The 25,350-nt window shown below is 39.7% G+C and overlaps 1 protein-coding gene across 2 annotated transcripts; it reads right to left on the minus strand.

Annotated features, from left to right (window-relative positions):
- Positions 1-6,712: 6,712 nt before the first annotated feature.
- On the minus strand, positions 6,713-24,452 carry LOC139945488 (uncharacterized). Of its 2 annotated transcripts, none has more exons than XM_071942848.1 (9): positions 24,353-24,452; positions 13,162-15,050; positions 12,588-12,834; positions 12,202-12,338; positions 11,419-11,586; positions 10,550-10,882; positions 9,934-10,179; positions 8,655-8,804; positions 6,713-8,475 (listed from the first exon to the last, which is right to left on the minus strand). In XM_071942848.1, the coding sequence occupies exons 2-9, from the start codon at positions 15,016-15,018 to the stop codon at positions 8,263-8,265; spliced, it is 3,351 nt and encodes a 1,116-aa protein (XP_071798949.1). In that variant the 5' UTR covers positions 15,019-15,050; positions 24,353-24,452; the 3' UTR covers positions 6,713-8,262. The 2 variants fall into 2 exon arrangements, with proteins under 2 accessions (XP_071798949.1, XP_071798950.1); XM_071942849.1 differs by lacking the exon at positions 24,353-24,452 and adding an exon at positions 18,470-18,520.
- Positions 24,453-25,350: the final 898 nt, after the last annotated feature.

Here is a 25,350-nt window from a genome sequence, read left to right on the forward strand (position 1 = left end):
TCCACTGTCTTTAAATTAATAGCAAGAAAAACTCAATCATTGTTGGAAGTAGCCAACAGTCTCGTGAACCTTTTCGCTTTGTGGTTATGGAAAAAGATATGTTTTCGTTCCCTAGAATTGAATCTCAGAAACGTTACAGTCAGATATAAGTTTCAGATTCGGTAGCCACATTGTATTTCAGTTTCTAATTATTCTCCCTGCGTGGGACATATTACCGCTCTGGATTTTCGGCGATATTATTTCAAAAAACGCTAGCACCTTTTGATCTGAAATAATCATAGACTTTTTTGTAGTTATCTTCATTTTTATAGGTGTACGGTCCCTTTAAAAAGCGCTATCGCACACTTGGGGGTAAATAATACACAATAGACTAAAGTGCGAGAGCAAAGGTTCGTTTTCTACTTGGATCGGAATATAATTAGGTCAAAATGTGGTATAGACCATATGCACATGACGTCATTTCAGTACGGCGCACCCGCATTGAGGTCAAAAGGAGGTTGTTCCTTGGCCAATCTTTGTGCGTTTCGATTGTTTCGTCACCGTTTGACCTCAAAGATGGCGGCTGGATGACGTCAATGCATAAGGTCTTTTGTACTTAGTGACACTTAGTACAGCCAGCTAACTCAATGGGTCAGTGATTTATCAAAACTTATGAATAGCTTTGACCTCCCTGCTAATTAAAGGTCAGAGTGGTAACACAGGAGGGGGCTACGGTAGGGCTAGCGTGTGTAGTTAGTAAATAAAGGAGAGCAGTGAACAGTGGGAGGCGAAAAGGGAGCGTCGACAACAGTCAACAACCACACAGTCAACCACACAGTCAACCACGTACATGCAGCCAAACGTGACAATAATCTCAAGCAACTGTAACATGCCTACTACGATTGGATTGTTCAGCCGTAAAGAAGCCGCTACACCTCTAAACTAATAACTTACTGGGCAATATTCTAGACAGACAGATGCCAACCAACAAATATTTATGTATAATACACGGATGTCAACAATGAAGGGGACTTTTGGCAAGCATTGCCTTGGAACGACGCTGGGCCAGGTTGTTTTGTAGTTGCCCTTGGCCCTTGTCACGCGGGGCGCGGGTCGGGGGGTGGGGGTTACCGGAAGGATTTGGCTGTTCTGACTCATGAAGGACATTTTGAAACATACTGTTATATACTCATCCAAATATTAATCTTAGTGGTTTACGATATCTAGGTCTACATTCATGTTAATCGGATTCTACCGAAAATGCGAGCTCAATGGAACCTAAAAAATAGTATATTGAAATAGAAAACATTGGATCTTAAAATCCCCTTAAATGCTGGCAGGATACGGAAATCTTCCCCTCTCCCCCCCCCCCAAAAAAAAAAGCCAGCAACGAGCGGTCACGTTCCCTAAAACACTGCTTGGCCGATGAGGCAGGAGGTTCACCGGAGATGATGTCCCCCCCCACACTCTATACACAGCTCAATGTGTACCAATAATATTCCGATAGCGCCCTCTTTGATCAACATTCTTCAGCCCATGTTTCAATGGCGGACAGAATCTCCCGGGTTAACTATTTCCTTACGAAACCGGCCTGGGTATAGGCCGCACTATATCGGCAAAGTTTTGTTGCCTATAATTACTAAACGTTTTGTGTGCTTACCGAATGTTGGACGTGCAATCTACAATACCACTTGCTTTCGCCAGACTCTGATGTTGTACAATCCCAGCGCCATTTTGCCCTAGTCCTCACTGCTTCTGTGTTTGTACATGTCTCGAAGGCAGAATGTGAAAACTCTTAGAATCATATTGATCAGGTTAAGGAGTTCGTACAAAACATGTGACACGGCCTAACTAAGAAGCATTGCTTGCCATTGAGAAAAATGTTGCTGACCTATCGTATAACATACCAGGTCACGCACTAGTTCACGCAGACAACGTTACCGATGGTGAGGATTCGAACCATGGTGCGATTACGTCCGTCCATGTGTGCAAGGAATGTGCCCAGTGTTCATACTGTATTGTCCGCGGGTTCTTTAAACGCGCTGGACACGTTCAGTAATTAATTGTCAAAGACCATTAATTTAAGTACTTCGTCTATTCCAACAAAAAATAAAAAATCTGTGAAAGTTTGGACTCGATTGGTTATCGATGTTGCAAGAGAATTTTGAAAGAAAAAACACCCTTGTTGCACAGAGCCTAAAAAAGGCTTCAGGTCTGATTACCTTTCGATCAGATTCAAATTTGAGTGAGAAGTTACCTCTTTCTACAAAGACTACAGAGGGAGCCGTTTCTCACAGTCGTTTACTATCAACAGCTCTCCCTTGCGAGTTACATAGTCAGCTGTTATGCTGATAAATATTTTGAGTAATTATCAAAAGTGTACAGGCCTTTAACACTGCCTTCTTCTGAGTGTGTTTGGTTGCTGTAAACAGTGATTTTTTTTTTTTTTTTTTTTTTTTTTTTTGGGGGGGGGGTTAATTTTGTTGAGGTGTTATGTCATGGCTAACAGCAAGTGAAGCCTTTGTTGAAAGCTACACCCTGTATATCGCCCTCTGTTGAAATATGCCGAACTATCATATATCCCAGACTTCTTTGTCAACTAATCTATAATATAATGCCCCGCACATAAAGTAAACACACTGTTTGCTCATTGCCATTGAGTCACTTACAGTCTTTGTTTGTTATAAACAATTTTTTGCAATAATCAATATTATTTTGTGCCTGCGAAAATGTATACTTAATTAAGCAACGGAACCGAGGTAGACTTTACGCCTACGTCAAGATCCTGACGGATGTACCCTTGATCTCGCATCCATTTCGCTGTTAAATTGTACGCCAGTTTTAAATATAAAACATCATTATATGCATGTACACACTGTGTTCATTGTTTGTTTCCAATTATGTCACTAGTTCTGTACAATCAATACCTGTCATGTTGATAAGGACAGGTGACCTCTACCTATAAATCTGCATTATTTCAGACGTTGGCGGCGTCTGCTTGTTGTGGTTTCTATGACAACACATTTCCTGTGTCCATGATGAAGCTGCAGTTACAAGCGGCAAGTCTTCAGTCATCGTCATCGTCATCTGAGCAGACTGAGAAGTTGGGTGTTCGGATGCGGCAACGCAAGTTCTGCATGTAATACTTCATCGTCTTACAATCATGTTCCGTGTATTTTACCTCAGAGGCACTTTGTCAGCTATTTTACTGGTAATTGGTGTGTTTCACGTCATCAACGCTAACTGTCCTCTTGGCTGGAAGAACTGGCGTGACTCATGTTTCATCTTACTTTCTGAGAAGCTTTATTGGAGTGACGCCTCAAGGGCCTGTGGAGTGCTGCAAAGCAGACTTTTTGTACCGAATTCTATTGAAGAAAATCACTTTGTTCACGTGAACATCCAGAAAAAGAATGAAGTTAACTGTGTTATAGGCGTTTCATGCGCTTTATGGCTCGGATGCAAGTACCAGGGAGAAATGCTTGTTTGTGATGATCAATCGACAGAGCCGGATTTCGTCGACCATATGTGGGCTCCTGATCCCTATAACTATTTAGGATATGGTGAGTGTGTTCTTATGGCTTTAAAGTTCAACGGTACATGGCAACACTTTATTTGCAACTCTGCACACTTCGTAGTATGTGAGATGAAGCATCAGCAACCCTACATCTACACGCTGGTTGCCGGTAACGATGGCCGCTTCACACCCCAATGTCTGGGACACCATGCAATCCGGAGTGTACCGGCCAAGGGAGTCATCGGGTGCGGTGAAGCCTGCTGGGCCGAACCTCTTTGCCGCTCCTTTAATCTCTGGCAGGGAAGTCAACGTGGGGTCTGTCAACTCAACAACGCAACGCACCTACAGACCGGCAGAGACAACGTGATCTCTGACAAGGAATGCATCTATTTCGAACTGTGATGCTGCCGTAAAAAGTAACGTTGAAAAACAGTTCGATCCATGTCTTTCAACTTCAAAAAGGCAACATGCCATTAGGCCACTTGGCCATTTTAATGTTCATAAAGTTTGTGTGAGACGTTGTGTAAGTACACCAACAATTTTTTTATAAGCCTTCGAGAAAGATTCTTGTAGGGTCTTAATGTCAAGCAATGTCAAGCAATATTAACTAATTTTTGAACGCAAAACTCAAACATTCCTATAAACTCGCTTTGACGTCCGCAATGGTGGGACTGACGACGAGTAACTTCTTGCTGAAACTGTTTCAACTTGCCAAGAGTGACATCACAACAAAAACTGACAATTTAAACGTGCAAGGTATCTTTTTTAGCTAACATTTATAATAACATTGAAATCAAACCACATCTGGGTTATTTTTGTGATATGAACGTCAAAACAAAACATTATGAAATCGCAAACAAAAATGGCATGTGACGTTTTAGGAGTAATAAAGGGCAACATTTAAACGAGGGCTGTTTACGAAACCACGGCTCAGACCTAGCCTTCGACTTGGGTTGGGCTACGCTCACCATGAAAGCCAGGCCCAAGTCCAAACTAAGGTTTCGAAAACGGTCTACGAGTAAGGGAGAATAACTCACAGTATTGACTTCAAAGGCAACCTTTGTTTTGGAGGCAAAGCATAACAATAGTTTTTTTAATCGTTCGATGTTTAAAATTCTTTATAAATATAGATGTAAGACTGACATGTGTATTGTAATTTTAATGGGTGATTTTCAGATGTCGCAACAAATCCGGAGCGAATTATGTTCACACAGGAAGAACAATCTCTAATAGGAATACATAATAAGAGAAGCGATTCTGCAGTAACGCTTCTCAGATACAAAAATTAGTGCATAAAAACGGATACTTTTTTGACAATACCCTCTTTACTTTGAGGTTAATGTTTCTCAAAATGCTTTGTCAAAAGCTGACGTAGGCTTCGAACAACAGATTTGTATTGCCGTTATTGTTAAAGACACTGGACACTATTGGTAATTGTCAAAGACTAGTCTTCACAGTTAGTGTGTCTCAACATAAGCATAAAATAACAAACCTGTGAACATTTTAGCTTCGGTCATCGCAGTTGCGAGATATTAAGGAGGGAAAAAAACACCCTTGGCGCACCATGGTCACACGAAGTTGTGTGCTTTCAGATGCTTAATTTCGAGACCTCAAATTCTAAATCTGAGGTCTCGAAATCAAATTCGTGGAAAATTACTTCTTTCTAGAAAACTACGTCACTTCAGAGAAAGCCGTTTCTCACAATTTTTATACTATCAACCTCTCCCCATTACTCGTAATCAAGAAAGGTTTTATCCTAATAATTATTTCGAGTAATTACCAATAGTGTCGACTGCCTTTAAGAGTAATACCAAACGCAGCCTCGTACGACTAGGCGCTTCATTGTTTTCTTTTAGACGAAGTGTTGTTGACTTAAAGTCAAAATCGATTTCTAGCTGAACGGTTTTTAATCAAAAAGTCAATTAGATAGCGACAGAGACACCTTCTAGGGGTCAGTATAATTAACGGGAAGGTTGTGTGTATTAAAGGCACTGGACACCTTTGGTAAATTGTTAAAGACCATTACTCTCACTTGTTGTGTCCTAACATTGTGCATAATAACACATAATAATAATATAATAATAATACAAATTTATACCGCGCTTAATACTACGTATCTAAGCGCATGGTACTGGTGTCCCGGTGAAGACTATAGTTAACCAGGGCAACAGCACCAAAATATAAAGAACAATAAACAATAAATCTGTGAACATTTTAACTGAATTGGTCATCAAAGTTGCAGGAGAATAATGAAACAAAAGACATCCGTGTTGCACAATTTATGTGCGTGCTTTTAGATTCCTACAAAAAATATTAAAATACTTTTAATATTTGAGTGATAAAATACCTGTTTCTCAAAAACTTTTACTTAAGAAGAGAGTGTCGTTTCTCACAAGATTTTATACTATCAACAGCTCTCCATTGCTCGTTACAAAGTAAGTTTCCATCGTGCTGAATTTTGAGTAATTACCGATAGTGTCCGGTGCCTTTAAGCATTAGAGCTAGGACTCAGCGAGAGCCGTGGGTTTCACCTACAAAAGTGGAGGCAGATATTCAGTTTTCATTATTATTCTTTCTACCGCAGTTCTCTGCCATTATTACAAAATGAAGGTCTGTACCCGGGCTATAGGTTATATAAGTGCAAGGCTCTGCTTATCGAAGAGGAAGTGGTGTTTAAAGACACTGGACACTATTGGTAACTTTCAAAGACCAGTCTTCTCACTTGGTGTATCTCAACACATGCATAACACAACAAACCTGTGAAAACTTGAGCTCAATTGATCGTCGAAGTTGCGATATAATATTGTAATGAAAGAAGAAAATACCCCTGTCACACGAATTGGTGTGCTTTCAGATGCTTGATTTCGAGACCTCAAGATTTAATTTTGAGGTCTCGAAATTAAATTCGTGGAAAATTACTTCTTTCTCGAAAACTACGTTACTTCAGAGGGAGCCGTTTCTCACAATGTTTTATAACCAACAACAGCTCCCCATTACTCGTTACCAAGTAAGTTGTTTTGCTAATAATTATTTTAAGTAATTACCATTAGTATACACTGCCTTTAATGTAGTGTATAAACAGCAATTATCACTGTTCTTGAAGTACTATTAGTATGCATCCATGGGAATTTAATATCGCCAAACTGTTGCTAAAAATCGATCGTTGCAAAAGTGACACAGTCTCGCTTGTTTTTCCATTTTTTGAGATATTTTTTTGACTGACATTAATTTTGGTTTATCCGTACTGATGTGTGTCAGCACTGTATACTCAGTACTTTCCCGAGCTCTGTGGAAAAACAATCACAGGTATATAACTCGGGTGGGATTCGAACAAACGACCTTTGCAATTATAGAGCAGTGTCTTACCAACTAATAGACGATTATATATATTTGCGGCACTTTTATTTATAAAATTGGAATTGCTAACAGTAGAAGACTCAGCTTTCGGTAATATTACAAACAAGTACGAATTTTGAGCTCATCTCCGACAAAAAAACTTGCAGCTGGTTTCATATGGCTTTTGTAGTTAATAATTCGTTAATGATTATTAGTACCATGCTTGTTGCTTTACATAAACAAATTGTTTGATCTCAAAAGAATTATATACGCCTACATCTAGTTGTCACATATATAAAGTAGCTGTTAAAAGAGCGGTCTCATCAAGTGGATGTTTTATGAATAATACAACAAACCGCTTAGTACTTTACATAATTATTAAATTGTTTATATTATTTAGTATTACCCTTATACATTGATATGATTAAATCATTCAGTACACTTTCCCGAGTTTTGTGCAAAGATACATAGGTATATTACTAGGGTGGGATTCGAACCCATGGTTTTTGCCATTCTACAGCAGACGTCTTACCAACTAAACTACATTGCTAGGAAAGAAGCAATTCAAATCCAGAATCCAATATTTTAATTCTATATTAAGTTTGTCATCATTATCTATAAAATCCTTCTAATATGCCATAGCCATAATATTAATAATTAAAACAAAGCTTCATCCGATTTACTTTAATATCCACACGAAATGTACAAACTAGAAAACATGTATTTGATTAAAAATAGACAGTACAAAATATATTTCTCTGTCGTTTACTCAAATAGGATCCATTTAAAAATACCATAACAAGCTCTGTTTTTGTTGGTGTCAATTGACTGAAGAATATATAATAGGTAATCATAACACTTTCTCTGTATGACTTTTGGACGATTTTGTTAGCATCAGGCCTACGTGAACCAACGTAAGATTGACCATACCGAAATAAAATGTTAACCCTTTACGTTAACAGTTTCCACACACCACATTACCTTAAAGTGAATTGTTTCTCAAAATGCTATTCAAAGCTGCCGCCTTTTTTACTAAGTAAGTTTCTACTGACATTAATTTCCAGAGTCAATACTGAACGACAATTATTTAAGTCTTCTTAAATGGTTTTGCTACCTTTTTTAGATCAAGTTCTTGCCCATGTCATGAATCCATACTCACTGTGAATGAAGATGTGTGTGATATCATTTACCTGTAGAAGTTTCAGCTTATAGTCATCAGGTTTTTGAGAAAAAGGGTGAAAATTAAAAGAAGTTTCAGGAGAGTCGATTAAAATACCAGTACTAGAAAATACGTTGTACATACTTTAAAACCCATTTTGTGACATTGTTTTACTCATTTCTCAAAAACTACAGCGCCTCACCAACTAATAAGGGAAGCTTTTTACCATCATATGATCTTCAAACTAAGTGTAATGTAAATCTGATGAGGACTCTTAAAGTTGATTCATACAAGCCATGACTTCGGAGGCCAACTTCTCAGCATGGTTCACACACCACCGAGTGAGATCCAAGACGTCATAAGACTCCGTGGAGTTGGTTCCTTTCTCGATGGATACCGTGTCTTTGGTGGTTCCTCTTGACCAGTCATCGAGGAACTTTCGCATTGCTAGGAAATGGTAGTTATCATCACTGGAACACGGCTGTGCCTGTCAAAATACATAACAAGTTAAAAAATTAAAGGTGACTAGTAACAAGCTATAGTGACAAAACAAACTATTACACTGACACTGTACAGTACTCGAAATCACTCTGCCCAAACCTCTCAACATAGATCTACGCATGGTGATAGGTTTCTCGGGCAAATGAGCTGTCTTATAGGCCTTACCTTCAAAAGGGTATTAAGAATACGGCCTGGAGGGATTTTCTGTTTCTTGAGAATGTCGTTGATTTTTTTTTTCACGTCTCCTTTCCAGGAATCTTTATTCTTGACTTTAGAATCGCTCAAAAATGGAAAATTTTGTGTTTTCCCGTTTACCTATAAGGAGAACAAAAAAAACACAGAGTCAAAACAGACAGCGAGGGAGTCAAGTTCGAACTTTAAACGACGATGACCGAGACATACTCTGACCCGGAAACTTGTTACAAATGCAATTTCTGTGCTCGAATTACACGTCATTTTAACCTATTATTGGTCATGTGGACACATTTGCGGGGCACCTGGAAATATATATTTTTTTTCCTTCAAAATTAAGAGTATATGCTTACTAACAATAAAATAATTTTTTTAGTAATTGTTTGTCACGATTTATATGTTTAAAAAATATATAAAGTTGTTTGGGGGCTGACTCCGCCTACCCCTTAGTGACGTCAAGCGAGGCAGACTTTGCCTGCAATGCGTATAGTAAACACACGTGCAAAGTACATGTACGTCCAAGTCGTGAGTTGGTACATTTCAAAAAGTGTTTTTTTCTACATTCAGCAGCAATACACCCGGTCGGCATTGCCGGAAAAAAAAAAAAAAAAAAAATGACGTCACGAACAGCGCCCTCTCGGGTCGGGGTCTACTCTTAAATTTGTAAATAACATAAGAACTGATTTTTTAAAACTTTAGTTAACTGTTTATTCACATTCCACTCATCAAAACACATATATTAGTGACAAAAGTTTTATTTTGAAAAAATACCACTTCCAGGTGACTTTAAGGTGACAATGTTCTGTTCCGTCATGCCAAGTTTCTGGTGAGGAAAATCACCCAAATGCGCCCTTCAAATTGATTTGAATTGATTTTCAGACATTACAGCCGAAGGCTGAATTGCAGTCAAAATTACAAAGAGAACAAAATTAATAACACAAATTTCAAAGAGTTAAAAATACAAGAAAACAATCAAAAACCAGCAATATCTTAAAAGGAGATTTACAAAGATGATTGAACAACTTTAGTGGTCCCGTTTTTTTGCAAACCAAAACCGCCTCCAAAATTGGGACTTCCAAAATCTACATTAGATAGCAATTTACAAGCAGAAAGAAGCTAATTATTAAGTTATAATATAATAATAATAATTATTACAACATTTGTAGAGCGCTAAATACGGATTTTTCTAAGTTGTAAAGAATTAACTATAAACTCAGGTTTACATCCAAAAATCAAAGATGCCAAGCATTACCTTACTCAGCCACGCCTTGTTCAAGAGTTTGTCAGCCTCTAAGCTCGTCTTGTGACACTCCTCAAGAACCTCCTTCGAGCTTTGATCACCATTATTGGTCAAGAGTGCAGCTTCGACCTCTAGATAACCCCTACGGAGATCTTGACTAAACTCACTGTTCCGTTCGGACAACTCGGCCCACCTAGTAAAGTCGACATCATCAACACGTCGAGCTTCCAGTCTGCAGTGCTTTATCATGGTGAGCATCTGAAGCAAGAAAATAAAAGCAAGTTTTTATTATCAAATTTGTTTTGTAACCTCCAATTGGACAATATTACTCAAAATAATTGTTAGAATAACTTACTTGGTAACGAGCAATAGATAGGGGTACTTTCTCGCTCAAATAATTATTACAAGACTTCAAACCTGAAGCCTTTTTAGGGCGGCTGAAGACACGCAAGTTTGTGCTTTGTGGAACAAGGGTTTTTGATTGTTTCATTATTCTCTTGCAACTTCGATGACCTAATGAGTCAAAATTTTCAAAATTAAATACCAAAGGTGTCTAGAGAGTGTCTTTTAAGGTAAAGCTTCTGCAAAGACTGCAATCATTTATTAAAACACCTGTTATAAAACTTACCTCAAGAAACTTCCAGGTATTATCCATTCTGATAACGAAGTCTTCGTTCTTCATCAGTAGTTCGAAAAGTTCATCTGCCTTCTCAACCTCTTTACCACCGCCTTGTCTTATGGCTGATACCAAATATTCCACCCTCGTCATCAACACTTTCGCCTCGTTCATGGTGTCGAAGAAGACTTGGCATATCTCTTCGACTTTGTCGGTGGACTGTCGAGCCAGTTTGACTAGATTGGGTTCGATGTCCAGAACGTCCCCACTGCTGTGTTTTGTATTGTTCACGATGGTACAAAAGTGCTTAATGAATTCATTTTCGGGACTGATCTTTGGCTGAAGCTGTTAAAGTTTTGTGAGCACAAAAAAGACACAAGAAAAAGCAAGTGTTTATTTTACCTTAACTCTAAAGAAATGTGGACCTAACACGATGTCACTTTAGAGGGATCCGTTTCTCACAATATTTTATACCATCAACCTCTCCCCATTACTCGTCACCAAGTAAGGTTTTATGCTAATAACTATTTTGAGTAATTACCATTACTGTCCACTGCCTTTAAATTAAGCTCAATTATGCTTTGATACAGTCCATCGAACGCATTACCTTTTCAACGAGACGATCCCCACACATTAGTCTAAAACTGACACTTTTCTTCAAAGAGTCTTTCGAGCTTTTTCTTCTAGAAACAAAAAACACCAAAAACACACAAACGAACCGACGGACGAAAGACGGGACGAACCCCCCCCCCCCATAGGTTGCAACACGGGGATGAACAAATAAAGCGACGCACATACTTATGACAACAAATGCTTGACCATTCAAAATCACCCACATTTATTTGCACGCAAATTTAATGAAAGAGAGACTTATATTTTACCTTCAGTAGATAGTCATAGAGTCTCGGGTACTGTGTCCTCAAGTCAATCTTACAGATGTTGAGTGTCTTCGTTAGAAGTCTTTCTTCTGTTATTTCCGCTGTCAATTTCTCATCGAGTATCAGAGGGAAATAATTTTCCTCCACCTTACGTATGCACAGTTCGTCTTTCTTTAAAATAAATAATTGAATAGAATGTTACAATCCTTATTACAACCACATGGCATATTTACAAGTACTTGCTTGGCAGAACAAGTTTACCATAAAAAATCAACAACTTCCAGGATCTCGATCACGGCCGGAATTTGCCGATACTTTGAATTTCCTTCCTATAGCTCAAAATGACAAAGGATCCAATTTTAAACAGACTACTAAATCTGCATTCTTGGATATTGTGAAAACCTGATGTTTTTCATCGGGTGTTTTTTTATCAATTAATTATTTAACAAATTCATTTTAGGTCTGGGCCGAAGATGTTCCACAGTACACTTTGGTGAACACTTGGTCTTCGCATTGTTTTCTAAACTCAAAATTACCTTAATTTTAATACAAATTTGTTGTCCACTGTTTTTTTTCTTCACTTTTTGCGTTTTAAAGAACTATGTTGAGATTGTCTCTTTAAATACAAATATAAATGTGTGATATTTCCCAACAAAACACTCTACTAATAATCAAATCGGTAGTCCGTGTGACAATTATAAGAGAACAACTTGTTGATGAAAAATTAGGATGATAATTGTTTGGGCTCAAAATATGATTAATATAACGTCTTGTTTGTGTAAATACCAGAAATTTTTCCATGATACGGTCAAGAAGAGGTCTGGTATCACAACAGCAGCTAACAGCCTTGTCGATTACGTCATCAGTTACGCTCTCTAACGGACTCGCCTCTTCTCTCCCATCTAATCCATGTCCATCGGTACCTAAAGAGTTTTCTCAAGGATGAAAAAATTCTAAAAATAGCAACAGTATACAAGTACTTGATGTATGTGAGCAAATTGTCTACTATTTTACCAATACTCGTAGAAATCAAAGCTTGATGGAGGTTCATTTCTCAACTTTAACTCCTTTGTAAATAACCCTTGTTCTACAACAAGCTTTCAACAAGTTAACTTAAAAAAAAACTAAAAACAAACAAAACAATTTAACCGTTGAGTTATCAAGAAGCTTACCTCTAAACCTTTCCTTGAGTAGCTTCACCTCCATTTTGAAAAGTCCCTTCCATGCCTTTTGGTAAAACGTTTCCTTTGAAAGGATTCCCTTGAGTTCGTCTTTGACATTGGTGCGATTCATCAGCATGCAAGGTTCGATAGCAGTTTCCTTGGATCTCAGGCCTCCTTCGAACGTCAGGGGCTTAGATGCAGCATGTAGGGCGTCAGATTGGGACTGTGAGCAACACACCTTTATTTCTGCCAGCATCTATAGCATTTGCAAAACAGAACATTTTAAAGAAGCAGTGTACAATAACTTTATTAAAGGCACTGGACACTATTAGAAATTACTCAAAATAGTTATTAGTGTAAGACCTTACTTGGTAACGAGTAATTGGGAGCTATTGATAGTGTAACGCATTGTGAGAAACGGCTTCCTCTGAAGTAACGTAGTTTTCTAGAAAGAAAGAATTTTTCACGAATTTGATTTCGAGGTCTTAAAGTTAAATTTTAGTAAAATCCCATTTCCTCTGACTTTTCACAGAATACGCTTGACAAAACCCTCTGGTAAGACGATCTCAATAAAGAGTCTTACCTGGATGAACTTTGACCTAGAGCTGGAGGATATGTCTATGACGTCACTCTTGGCAAGCTTCATCAGCTCCAAACCGGCGACCAGGCTTCCACATCTAACTGCCTCGCGATATGACGTCACACACATGTCTTCCAGTTGAATGACGTCATTTGCGTTAGCCTGAAGTTCATTGTGTGCGATTGCCAGAGCTGTGTCCGCTATCATTTCTCGAACCTTTTGTGGTTCCAGTTCCGACTCTCGTGCAAACTCCACATTCTTTCGAACCCTTGTGAAATCCTCAGCTGCTTCTGCAGGGTTTGCTTGATTGCCAACAGTTTTCTCTTGACCTTTTTTGAGGTATGACTTTGCAACAAAGTACGACACTTCGGCGTTTGTTTGGCCCACTGTCGCCAACATGCCGATGGCTTGATCGAACTCAAAGTTCTGGTAGAATAGAATTCCAAGATTCAGACGATCGTCTTCGTACATGTAATGCTCTTTCAGTTTCTCGTATGCTTCCTTTTTATATGAGGCTGCTTGTTTCTCTGTTTCCCATTTACCGGATATACCGTTTTGCTTTTCAAAGGATACGTCCGTGGATAAGTTCATAACTGCCCGCCAGCAGTCAATTCTAGAGTGGTGTTCTGACGCTGACTTTTTTTGTCCAAGGTACGGAGCAAATGCTGTGTAAAGCCTCATCTTCCTCGTAGGCATGAATTCATTCGCCAACTTAATTATTTTCGAATAGTAATCCTTTGGCTTCTCGAAACCTTTAAGATGTTGCACGTATTTTAACTGAGCTGCCTTTAGCTCCAAAGCAAAGAAATGTGAACTATCCAGTTTCAGACATTCCTTCAGTTCATTAAGTGCCTTTATGGTCCATTTATCAGCTTTTTTCTGTCTCTTCCTCCTGTCTTTGTATGCCTTTGTGTTCAATTTGTGCTTTTCTTGCTTTTCTTTTTTTGCTTTATCTTTGTAGCACAAGGCAAGTTGGTGATGGTTTTCGGTTCGACCTTGCTTAGCATTCTTCAGTATGAAAATAGCCCGATCAAGATTATCTGTTTTCCTTAACATTCGGATAAGATTTCTGCAAACCTCCTGTAATGTTGGAGCATCGTCATAAGCTTCTTTTAGCAGCTCACTTGCCTTCTTTTTGTCATTTGGTCCGTCTCGCAGAGACAAGTTCCATCCGAGCATTGACTTAGCATAGTGGTATCCTCGGTGGTTAGGTTTCAGGTCAATTAGTTTTTCCCAATATACCTTTTCTTCATCCATCATGTCTTTTAAAGATTGGTCTAAGCTGTCGTGATTGGGGGCGGGGTATGGTTTCATGAATCTCACCTTCTGCCCAGTGACGTCTGCAACCCCAAAGAGGAAATCTGGATTTAAAGGAAATGCTTGGTGGGCTGCCTTGAAGAGTGCTATGTTAGTGTCAAACATAACCGGACCGAGTCGCATGAGGGCCGCTGCCTTGACTGCACCAACAACCCGCAAATCGTCCTCCTCTAACTGTATGGCTTCTAGTTCTTCATGTAACTTACGAAATGACTCCGAACCGGGTACGGTTTTGTGTTCAATCCACATGCGATTTAATAGTTCGACGCTCTTGTAACCTTTGTATATGTCATTGTTCCTTTGAAGTTCAATTTCCCGCTTCGCTTCGTCAAGAGAAGCAAGTGCGTTGACACTCCGATCTTTGAACCACGATTGAAGACACGCCTTGAATAGAAGATTCTCGATCTTGAGGAAAGGTGTTTCTTCCAAGTTGTTCTTAATTTTACCCAGTAATTTGTCCTCGCATTTGTAAACTCTTTTTTCGCTCTCGAGGTTCCAGGTGAAGTGACACTGTCTGGTTTTCCACTCCCGGGAGAAAGCCATTTTGTCACCACGCTGTCCTCCTTCAAAGTTTTCTGCAAAACATACATCCCCAAAGTTTATTATTATATGATTGTGTTTACAAGAATCAAATGTGTATAAAACAATCGGTCTTGTTGAAGTTTGTTTAAAAAACATGGTCAGATGTCATGGTGTAAAATAGCTAGCAACAGAGGTAGTAACCTGGTTGACGAGGTAGTAATCAGTGTTTGATAAGTTTTTACTTCCACTGACCCTTTGCTATTGTTAACTACTCACAGAAATGTGGAGTATCGGGTGATCATTTACACCGTCTGCCATTTTGAGGTCAAGTGACCCAATGATGTGATCAAAGGCGAAGCCGTAATTTTTTTTTAAATCTTCTGTATTAATAATTAATAGTACCACATGTCAGTCAAAATTGTTTTATCATCAAACACACTATATATTCAGAGAAAACAAATAACATTGTTGATAGTTCATGGACTGGCATGTATCTATACTATTAAAAGCGTAACCCGCGCCATCTTGGATTGAAAATTAGAAGGTCCAGTGGCATGGCATCCTTGTGGAATCCAACACGGTTGTATCGTTACAGACGTCGGGTTGCAAGTCTACAAAACCCTGAACCGAACTCCCTCTGACGAGTTGTCTGATTGGCTGGAGTCACGAGCGATATCTCCTTACATGTGTGGTTGTCTGGTTTTGATATGGGCCACCTGTTGGTCGAAGGGGGAAGTCGTAGGCTGCGCACAGAGTCACCTCTGTGGTTGTCTGGTTTTGATATGGCCCACCTGTTGGTCTAAGGGGGGGGGGGGAGCTGTAGGCTGCACACAGAGCCACCTCTTTAGGTTTGAAGTGGGTGGCAACCTCCGACTCCTATTAACATTCCAGAGTGACTCATTGATGTTTCGCAGAGGGGTAAATGGCACTGTGTATATACCATTTTGTACAGGGGGGTTTAATTTCGCGTGTTAAATAAAAAACGTTAGGCTTTAATACATGCATCTGTTACATATGTGTTTATTACAATTAAGTCACTCATGTAGGCCTACCCAACTTTCCAGCATTTTTTAAACGCATCAAACAGCAACCCGCTGTTGTGAAACTTTATTTGTTCCATTTAACTCTGCACCATTAGTGGTACAGTCCATATGTCATCCCCAACACACAGAACGTATACACGTAAAAGTTGAAACACTTTCAAAAAGAAAGTAAATGCATTACTGACTCTTTTCATATACATTGTATAGGTTTTTCCAGTTAAACCTACAAAAGAGTACATGAAATCACCGTTTAAGAATAGTATGCTTTCATGGTTACGAACTTTGTGAAACATCAACGGCTGTTTTGAAGCTGTAAACGAACATTCCATTCAAAGTTCTGAAACAACAAAATTGTTAGAACGCAGTTTGGTCAGGACTCAGGATGTAGATTTTGCCAAATCCTTTTTGTATTAAGCAATCGGCCGTCGGGTTTTGTTATCGAAAGAGCTCTCATGTGCAGCTGAATCGGATACTTTTTACGAATTTCTCCATACAAAATTAACGAAACTGGCCTATAAACCCTTGGTTCCACAGATAATTATGATAACATACTATAAAATTGGATGTTTTATCAGGGGACTTCGTCACGCGGGCGCGCGCCCCGGCGGATGTTGACCAGAAAGTTTACATGAGAATCAATTGATATGACAATAAACTATAAATTAATGAGGCCGACGCACTGTTACTCCCAAAAGCGGTGGTAAAAACAGTAGATTAGATGTTGCACAGCATGTTCCGAAAACTCGCTTTATTTGGTGCTCAGACAACTTTGTATGCGTCGTTGGACCATGGAGGTAGGATTAATCCTACCTCATGGTTGGACGTACGCTCAATAAATCACGATGAATGGGGCCTTATACTAAAATCGTGTACACGTCATTGGAAACAAAGCAAAAATCATTCAACAGTTATAGCAACCAATCATTAAATATATTTATTTTCAATACAATTTGCAGAAATTGATTTTATCGTTAAAGTCCATACCAACTGGCGCGGTTTTTTTTTATCTGCTGTATACCAGAACTTCTTCGAAGCTTCCTTTTCAGTCAGATAAACTCCGCGGCTGTTAGTGGCTGTGATTATGAGTTTGTTTTAAAAGAGGGTACCACTTTCATACAAGCCTTTTTAGTCGGATTTCTCCTGTGCTATTTAGCAGCGGTGATTAGTGTTGAGGGGGGAGACCAGACTTAGACCACTCAAATCCGTGGAACTGAATTATCCCAAATGTGCTCAACACAATAAAATAAGTGTGTCATTGGAGCAGTGTACGTGCTATATTTTTAGTCGACTCAGCATTATTACCCTTACAGTCATCTTAGCTGGGAAATACTCAGTGCAGTGGATAAAATTGACACAATGACAAAAGCCGATTGAATTAAAACTATGCGTAAATGAGGCGAAACATAATCCACATTACGGATAATGCGTTGGCCCGCTCGATCAACACTAAAATATTACGAAATACCCTACATATCATGCCAAGTACCATCATTGCCAAGTATACCCATCCCCAATATTAAAGCTCAATTCCAGAAACGAACACCAATTCCTTTGGTTGGAGAACGCAAGAGAGAAGGTGAGGAGGAGAGGCGACGCGTCGCGACGTTTCACAACTAAGTTGTGCACGCTCAACAATTAATTTTTATCAAAATACAACATTAATGACAAATTTCCATACCGATTATAAATACAATTTCTAATCCAATCCTACAAAATGACTATTAACTGTAATAATACCTCCCTTGCCCCCACATTACCTTTTACAACATTTGTATACTAGAATCCTCCTCATCTAGCGGGGTGCCGCGCGAAGCGCGGCATCCCGCTAGTCCCTACAACCAGCCGAGTAAAAAATACGAGCAGATTTTGATGTACGACTCTCATCGCTACAATACGCAATCCCTGACTCACGACTCTGTACGTAGTATCGTACACATCCAATGGAGTGAGAATAACAAAGGTCCCGTCAGGTCAAACCTGCCAGACAGTCAACATGCCTTTTGAGTTGTCATGTGATCCTGCCGTAGACTTGTGAACAAGTAGTTCAGTCGATGTGATATCGATACGGCTATCTCGCAACATCTCGCGAGACTGCTGCTCTTCGCGATAATATATTGCTATGACAATTTGCTCTCAAGAGAGTTGCAGCAGTCTCGCGCAGAGAAGCAGTCTCGCGAGATAGTAGCGAGATAAGGCGCGACAGACATTTAACGACTTGTACACAAGTCTATTTCTGACAATGTGAAATTCTTCATACGCCACCAATATGTGTACACGTCTGTACTACGCCCCTGTAAGTAAGTTAACATTCAGAAAACCGTTTACAATATTCAAGAACAACTTCGGGACTTTACTAATGAAACACATCAGTCCTGGCAGTAGCCATAGAGTATTCATTTTACTCTACGCAATACTTGAAATATTATTACCTGTGTTCGTTCGCCCTTTAACAGAACACTCCTCGAAAATCCGAGCCTTGCTGTTCAGGTTCCAAATTAATTTGTTAAAAATGAAAGTAGAAAATGCTTCGATACACACGACCCAACGCAATCATGACGAACTTGTGAAAAACATCGCAACAACAAACAAGTATTGCAATCCAAGGGGGATTTTCTGGATTAGAATCGATATTTTAATAGCACTCACCTCGTCAGTTATTAAGTATCGATACTCACTAAGCGCTACTTAACACATTACTGACACTATGTAGACTACCATTATATACAAACCTTTTTTTTTTTAAATAAAAATAAATGTCTCACAGTGTTTTTTCAATGACATTAACGGGAATATCAGAGTTGGGCCCAACGTATAGTCTTGGTTCCAAGACCATTGGTGTTGCGCGGTCACAAGCAACCAACGTTCCGATTATGCACGGCAAAAACTGTCCACGCTTGTAATGAACGAACGCTAGCGGGCGCTGTTTCTCTGATTTAGATCTCACCATGTCCTGTGCTCACCATGGTCTTGGATATTTGCAAATTGAAGGCGTGGCCAGACTATGTAAATTACTTTTAATGTATGCAATATTCATATCACGTGACGAATTGAAGATTGAAGGTCAATATGGTCGGCGGTCTATTTTTAATAATCTTTGCTCAAAGAGTGATTCCGTGGTCATTATAGGCCTATTAAAAGGAAAACAGTGAAATTTTAAGTATAGGTACCTATTCAGATTATGGATACGTGACGATTTGAAATCGTAAATAATGGTCAAAATTCGAACGTAAAATTAGCATTCAGAGAGTCCGTGTATCGGACGCTGTATGGCCCCACGGCGTGGAGCAATCGGAACGTGAAATAAGCCTTGTGGAATATCCGTACCGCCCATGCCGTGTCTCGTGGGGGTTGGAGGTGTTAAATCCCAGGCGCTATGAACTCCCAGCTTGCGGGTGTCGAATCCGTTGTTTCTTATGATCGCAACGTTCCAATATGCTCCATTTTAATTCATGGCCCCTAATTTCTTTTTGTTATGAGTTTTCAGGTAATTTTGATGATGTCAAAACGTAGGAATATCGCATATTGTTATATTGACAGTGTTATTGTGTGAGTAGCTTAAAAAAATTATGAGAATTTTTTATAAAAGGTTTAAATAAAAATAATGCTAAAACAAAATTCCCTCAAAGCATAATTTTGTCAAAGTATTATTTTTTTAATTCTGTGACTGAAGAGTTATTTTTGAGGTATTAAATGATTAAACTGGGCAACTAGTGGAATTTAATGACCCGACTATTCGCCTCAAATAACTGGGAGTTGAATAGCAGTAGTCGCCGCTGGACAAACAATCAAAACTCGAAATTTCTCATGAGTTATTCAAAAAGATATTGTTACGACTACATTCCCAAAAAATGTTATATGGTTACGTTCCAAGCTACGCAGCTACTCGGCTACGTTTACGTTCCAAGATACGCTTAGGTCTACGTTCCTTCAAGTTACACTATAATATCAAAAAGTACGCTTCCAAGCCCGAGTCAAGCTATGCTTACGTTCAAAGATACGCAGCTGCGTTTATGTTCCAAGATGCTACGCTTCAGTCCAAGATATGCTTACGTTCCAAAAGATGTCAACGTTCCAAGCTACACAGCTACTCAGCTGCGCTTACAGATCTGCTTACGTTCCTTCAAGTTACGCTATAATATCAACAGGTACGCTTTCAATTCCATGTCAAGTTACGCTTACGTTCCAAGATACGCAGCTACGAATTACGTTCCAAGATATGCTTACGCTCCACCAAAAGATACTGTTACGTTCCAAGCTACGCAGCTACTCAGCTATGCTTATACACTCCAAGATACTAATAGGTTACGCTACAATATCAAAAAGTACGCTTTCAATCCCGAGTCAAGCTACGCTTACGTTCCAAGATATGCAGCTACGGTTACGTTTCAAAATACGTTCTCACAAAGACGCTTTTGAATCCCTCAAGATTTCCTTCCCCCAAGATTAAAAAACTTTCACTGTGAATAACACTACAGGGCCCACCAGTTAATATCTGTTTGGCAGAAAATACTGTACAAAATTTCTTTACTATCAAAAAATTTACTTGGGCACTACAAAATTTCAAATTTAATTAAAAATTGGCTGGCAACCAGTTTCTTCTAAGCAATACTATTTTGTGCTAACTATAAGCAAATTGTTTAGCCAATACAGGCTTCATCAGTGTGGGCCCTGGCACGTCGGGAGCATAACGCCACGATCGCATTTCAAGCTGCATATCATGGCAATGCAGGTGTCTGGATCTGGACATTATACATAGAAATGTTTGTGCTGGTACCACAAACCTTTCTTTATAGTATTTCCACCCTGTGTCAAAGTTTCAAATCCTACTGATCTGGACATTATTATACTCCGATAAAAACATATATACCCACACACAGAGTAAAGCAAAAGTCATGCAACGGAATTACTGCATGCATTGTACGCTACATGCACAACACTGATGAATTATTCACGAGCCAACCGCAACGCAGCCTCTGATTGGCTCCACCGGAAAGTCGGGGGAGATTTGCCGAAAAACAATAAAAAAGTTAAGACCCGTCGCTGCAAATATTCAAGACCATGGTGAGATCTAAATCAGAGAAACAGAGCGCCCGCTAGCGTTCGTTCATTACAAGCGTGGACAGTTTTTGCCGTGCATAATCGGAACGTTGGTTGTGTGTGACCGCGCAACACCAATGGTCTTGGGACCAAGACTACCCGACGTATTGAAGGGCAGTTAAAACAAAATTTATGTCCAAGGGAAATCTCTTCCTTGAGATGCTGTCCCCTATTACGGGATTTTACAAATGTTATAACGCTGCCAAAGCAGAAAACAAGTTGCTTAAAAAACTCTCTGCTTAGCAGAAGTGAGCAGGATACCAGTCACACATTGTCCATGTGACATGGTAGTTTGGGTGGTAACCTTAATCTGGTAAACAATCTTTTTGCTATTTTAAGCTACTTGTTGTGCTAAAGCAGCCCTATGAAGTTGGGCCCTTGTTTGTTGGGTAGCAATAAGGGAGTCAGTGTGTGGTGAAGAGGTTTCCAACTAGTGGTTTAAACACAGTGAGGCCTGGTTCTTGATAATTTTATACCGTGACGAAGTCGAGGTAAATAATATCAAGAACCAGGCCTCGGCGGGTTTAAACCACTAGTTGAAAACCGATTCAACACACTTTAATTCCCATTCATAAATACATTTTCGGTCAAAAAACATCAACACTTGTTGGTCAAAAAGTAAAATAAATGCAAAATATATTTGTTTATATCATTTTTTCAACACAACACCCCTCCAGCTATGAAATGGCAAGACCCTCGGGTAAACAACTCCTTATAAGGAGATTGCTGTGCGCGTCGCGCGTATCGCGTGAGGTGGCACAACTGTCCGGGCCGTTGCTCTCGACCAATAGGAGTGAAGAAACTGTCTTATAAGCACAGGTGCAAGCTCGCGTGTCACGCCCATGTTTCAACACTTTTTACTGGTGTTATATTATACAAATATTGACTGCTTCGAGTGCTATGGTTAAAACTAAGACTCCCGAGGTGATCCCCGGAGCGTTCTATTTTCCCGAGGCGAAGTTTTTAACCATTGCACGAGTAAAAGCAGTCAATATTTGTTTTATAACACCCCAAACATTTCTAAATACCGTACTGTTATTATTAAGTTACAGACCTGAATGCTACAATCCACGGACGACGCGAATACAGATTGCATACACTTTTACTTACTGTGTTGCATGTAGTGTCGTGCAATCCGAAGTGGTTACAGACTATTAATTTATAATCCTCGTACACGCACAGGACGTCTGGGTACTGCACGCCATGTGCTAGTCTGTCGGACTAGCGCATGGCAAACCGACGCTCTAGCACACGGCCGTCGTCTGGCAAAACTAAGACATGTCATGTGACGCGCTCTAAACCAATGAGCAGGCAGAATACTTGCAAGGGGTGTTATAACATCCGTTATAACACCCCCACGTGATGCCCTCTCGACCAATCAGAATGGATAAACTGTCTCAGGTTTTTATGAATGCCCACTCAAACCACACCCTTCTCGCTCTCATTAAAGAACTTATGACAAGGGCGAGTTGGAAAACATAATTTGAGACATAAAACTTTGACAACTGTAGAAACCCTGGACAACATTTAAAGATATGCTAAAGCACAAACGGACACAAAGACAAATGCAGTAGTTTTAAGTGTGATACTTTGTTTAAGAGGTTCAGTCGCGAAAGAGTAAACTTCAACAGCAAAAACCATCCAGCATCATTTCCCTTTTTGACTTTTAAAAACTCCTTTCGGCACATTGAAATGCCTTTAAGTCATGCACAAATGAACTACTGCTATGTACAGTACGTATGTTTACTACAACCAAACCTAGTCAACAAACAGACGGCTGTATGTGCGCTTGTTTGCCTTTGTAAAGAAAACGCTTCAAGGTTGCGCTATTGAACTTTGCCACTCATGTGTATACAGTGCAATCTGTAGTGCACATGAGTGGGATGACTTGAAAATGTCATGCGCAATATATCCTCTAAAAAGAATAAATTGACTTATTGGGTATTAAAGACAAATAATTATTTACAAAGTAACCGTTACAAGAATCGATAGCCGTTTTTTTATTACACAACTATCATTTACTGCATCGTGGATTTGTTGTATGGAGGTCGTCCGTGTTGACGGTTACTCAGTGTCGATACTCAATGAGCACTATACTACAGTGTTCAGCGATCACCGATACTAAATAAGTTATTAAAACAGTAGAGTGTTCTTCAGGGGTGTCAAACTGTCTTGAAAGGTGGGGGGGGGGGGGGGGGACACATAACATTTACGGCGTGGGGTCCGGGGCCCGCTGTAGGGCCCCGGGAATTTTTTTAGTCCGTAGATGCTTTCTGGTGCAATCTGGGAGTCTGAAGGGTGATGTTCCCCCCTCTCTCAGATGTGGAATTTAATGCCTATTTCAAGCTATGATGCACCTATTCTTGCCATCATGGTTATTGTACCTAAAAAACAACTCAATTAGGGGCCTATAGCGTCGTACTAATATCCATATTGTTTCTACATTCTAATGGTTGCTCAGACGGCGTTTCATCCCTATCATCACCTGCATCGTCAAGTGTGGATCAAGACATGACATTTTAGTGGGGGTTGGGAGGGGTGGGGGTTGGTGGGTGTTAAAGATGGAGCCTGCTATAAAGCTGAACGCTAAGCCTTTTACGGCCTGGGGTCTGGGCCGAAGAGCTTGGGAAAATGTTGCATTCTAGATGCTCTGTGGTGCAATCTTAGGCCAATAAGAGGCATATAGAATGGAGCAGAACATCTGTAAAATATGAGCAGCAGTAGAACCTTTTGGGTTGACAGCATCTTCAAGTGCGGATCTATGAACCAAGTTTTAGGGGGCAGATCTGTCAAAGAGTGAGCACGCGAGTGTGAAAACTTTACGGCTCTCTCGCAACATCTCGCGAGACTGCTGCTCTTCGCAATACTATTATTGATATGGCACTTGACAATTTGCTCTCATGTAAAATGAGAGTAGTTATCATGAGAGTTGCAGCAGTCTCGCGCAGAGAAGCAGTCTCGCGAGATAGTTGCGAGATCAGGCGCGACAGACATTAATTTAACAACTTGTACACAAGTCTATTTCTGACAATGTGAAATTCTTCATACGCCACCAATGTGTGTACAAGTCTGTACTACGCCCCTGTAGTAAGTTAATATTCAGAAAACCGTTTACAATTCAGGACCAACTTGGGACTTTACTAATGAAACACATCAGTCCTGGCAGTAGCTATACGTATTCCTTTTACTCTACGCAGTTATTGAAATATTATTACCTGTGTTTGATTCAATTCCTTCGCCCTTTAACAGAACACTCCTCGTCTTTGGTAGAAAATCCGAGCCTTGCTGACCGGTTCCACATTAATTTGTTAAAAATGAATGTAGAAAATGCTTCGATACACACGACCCCAGGCAATCATGAGGAAATCCAAAGGGGATTTCCCGGATCGAAGAATCGATATTTTGATAGAACACGCCACGGCGGTTATTAAGTATCTATACTCACTAAGCGCTAATTAACATTATTACTGTCACCATGTAGACTGCCATATTTATATAAACCATTTTTGCATACAAATAAATGTCTCACATTTTTTTTTTCAATGATATTAATTACGCGAATATCAGAGTTGGGCCCGAGGTCTTGAATGGCCAGTTAAAACAGACATTCAAGGGAAATCTCTTCCCTGCGATTTTAGGCCCAGACCACAGGCCGTAAAAGGCTTTGCGTTCAGCTTTATAGCGGACTGAGAAGGGATGTGGTGATTGACGGGAAATACTCAGACTAGATAATTTAGACTACATGGAACAGCCGTGGGGTTGTGATGTTTAGCCTGCACTGGTTTGTAAGTGGTCCGCAAGGAAGAAATTCTTTAGTTTTTCATTCACTGTGTTATGAATAAGATGAGTTAAATGTGCTGGCTTGGCATTAGACACACACCGATATGGCTTCTACGAAGCACCTTGAAAGTCAATGCCAAGTCCAAGCTAAGGTTTCAAAACAGGTCTACGAGTAAGGGTGAATAACATACAGTATTGACTACGAGTAAGGGAGAATAACACACAGTATTGACTACGAGTAAGGGAGATAAACACACAGTATTGACTACGAGTAAGGGAGAATAACACACAGTATTGACTATACGAGTAAGGGAGAATAACACACAGTATTGACTACGAGTAAGGGAGATAAACACACAGTATTGACTACGAGTAAGGGAGAATAACACACAGTATTGACTACGAGTAAGGGAGATAAACACACAGTATTGAC

The sequence above is a fragment of the Asterias amurensis genome, chromosome 12, assembly GCF_032118995.1.
Source record: "Asterias amurensis chromosome 12, ASM3211899v1".
Classification (NCBI taxonomy): domain Eukaryota; kingdom Metazoa; phylum Echinodermata; class Asteroidea; order Forcipulatida; family Asteriidae; genus Asterias; species Asterias amurensis.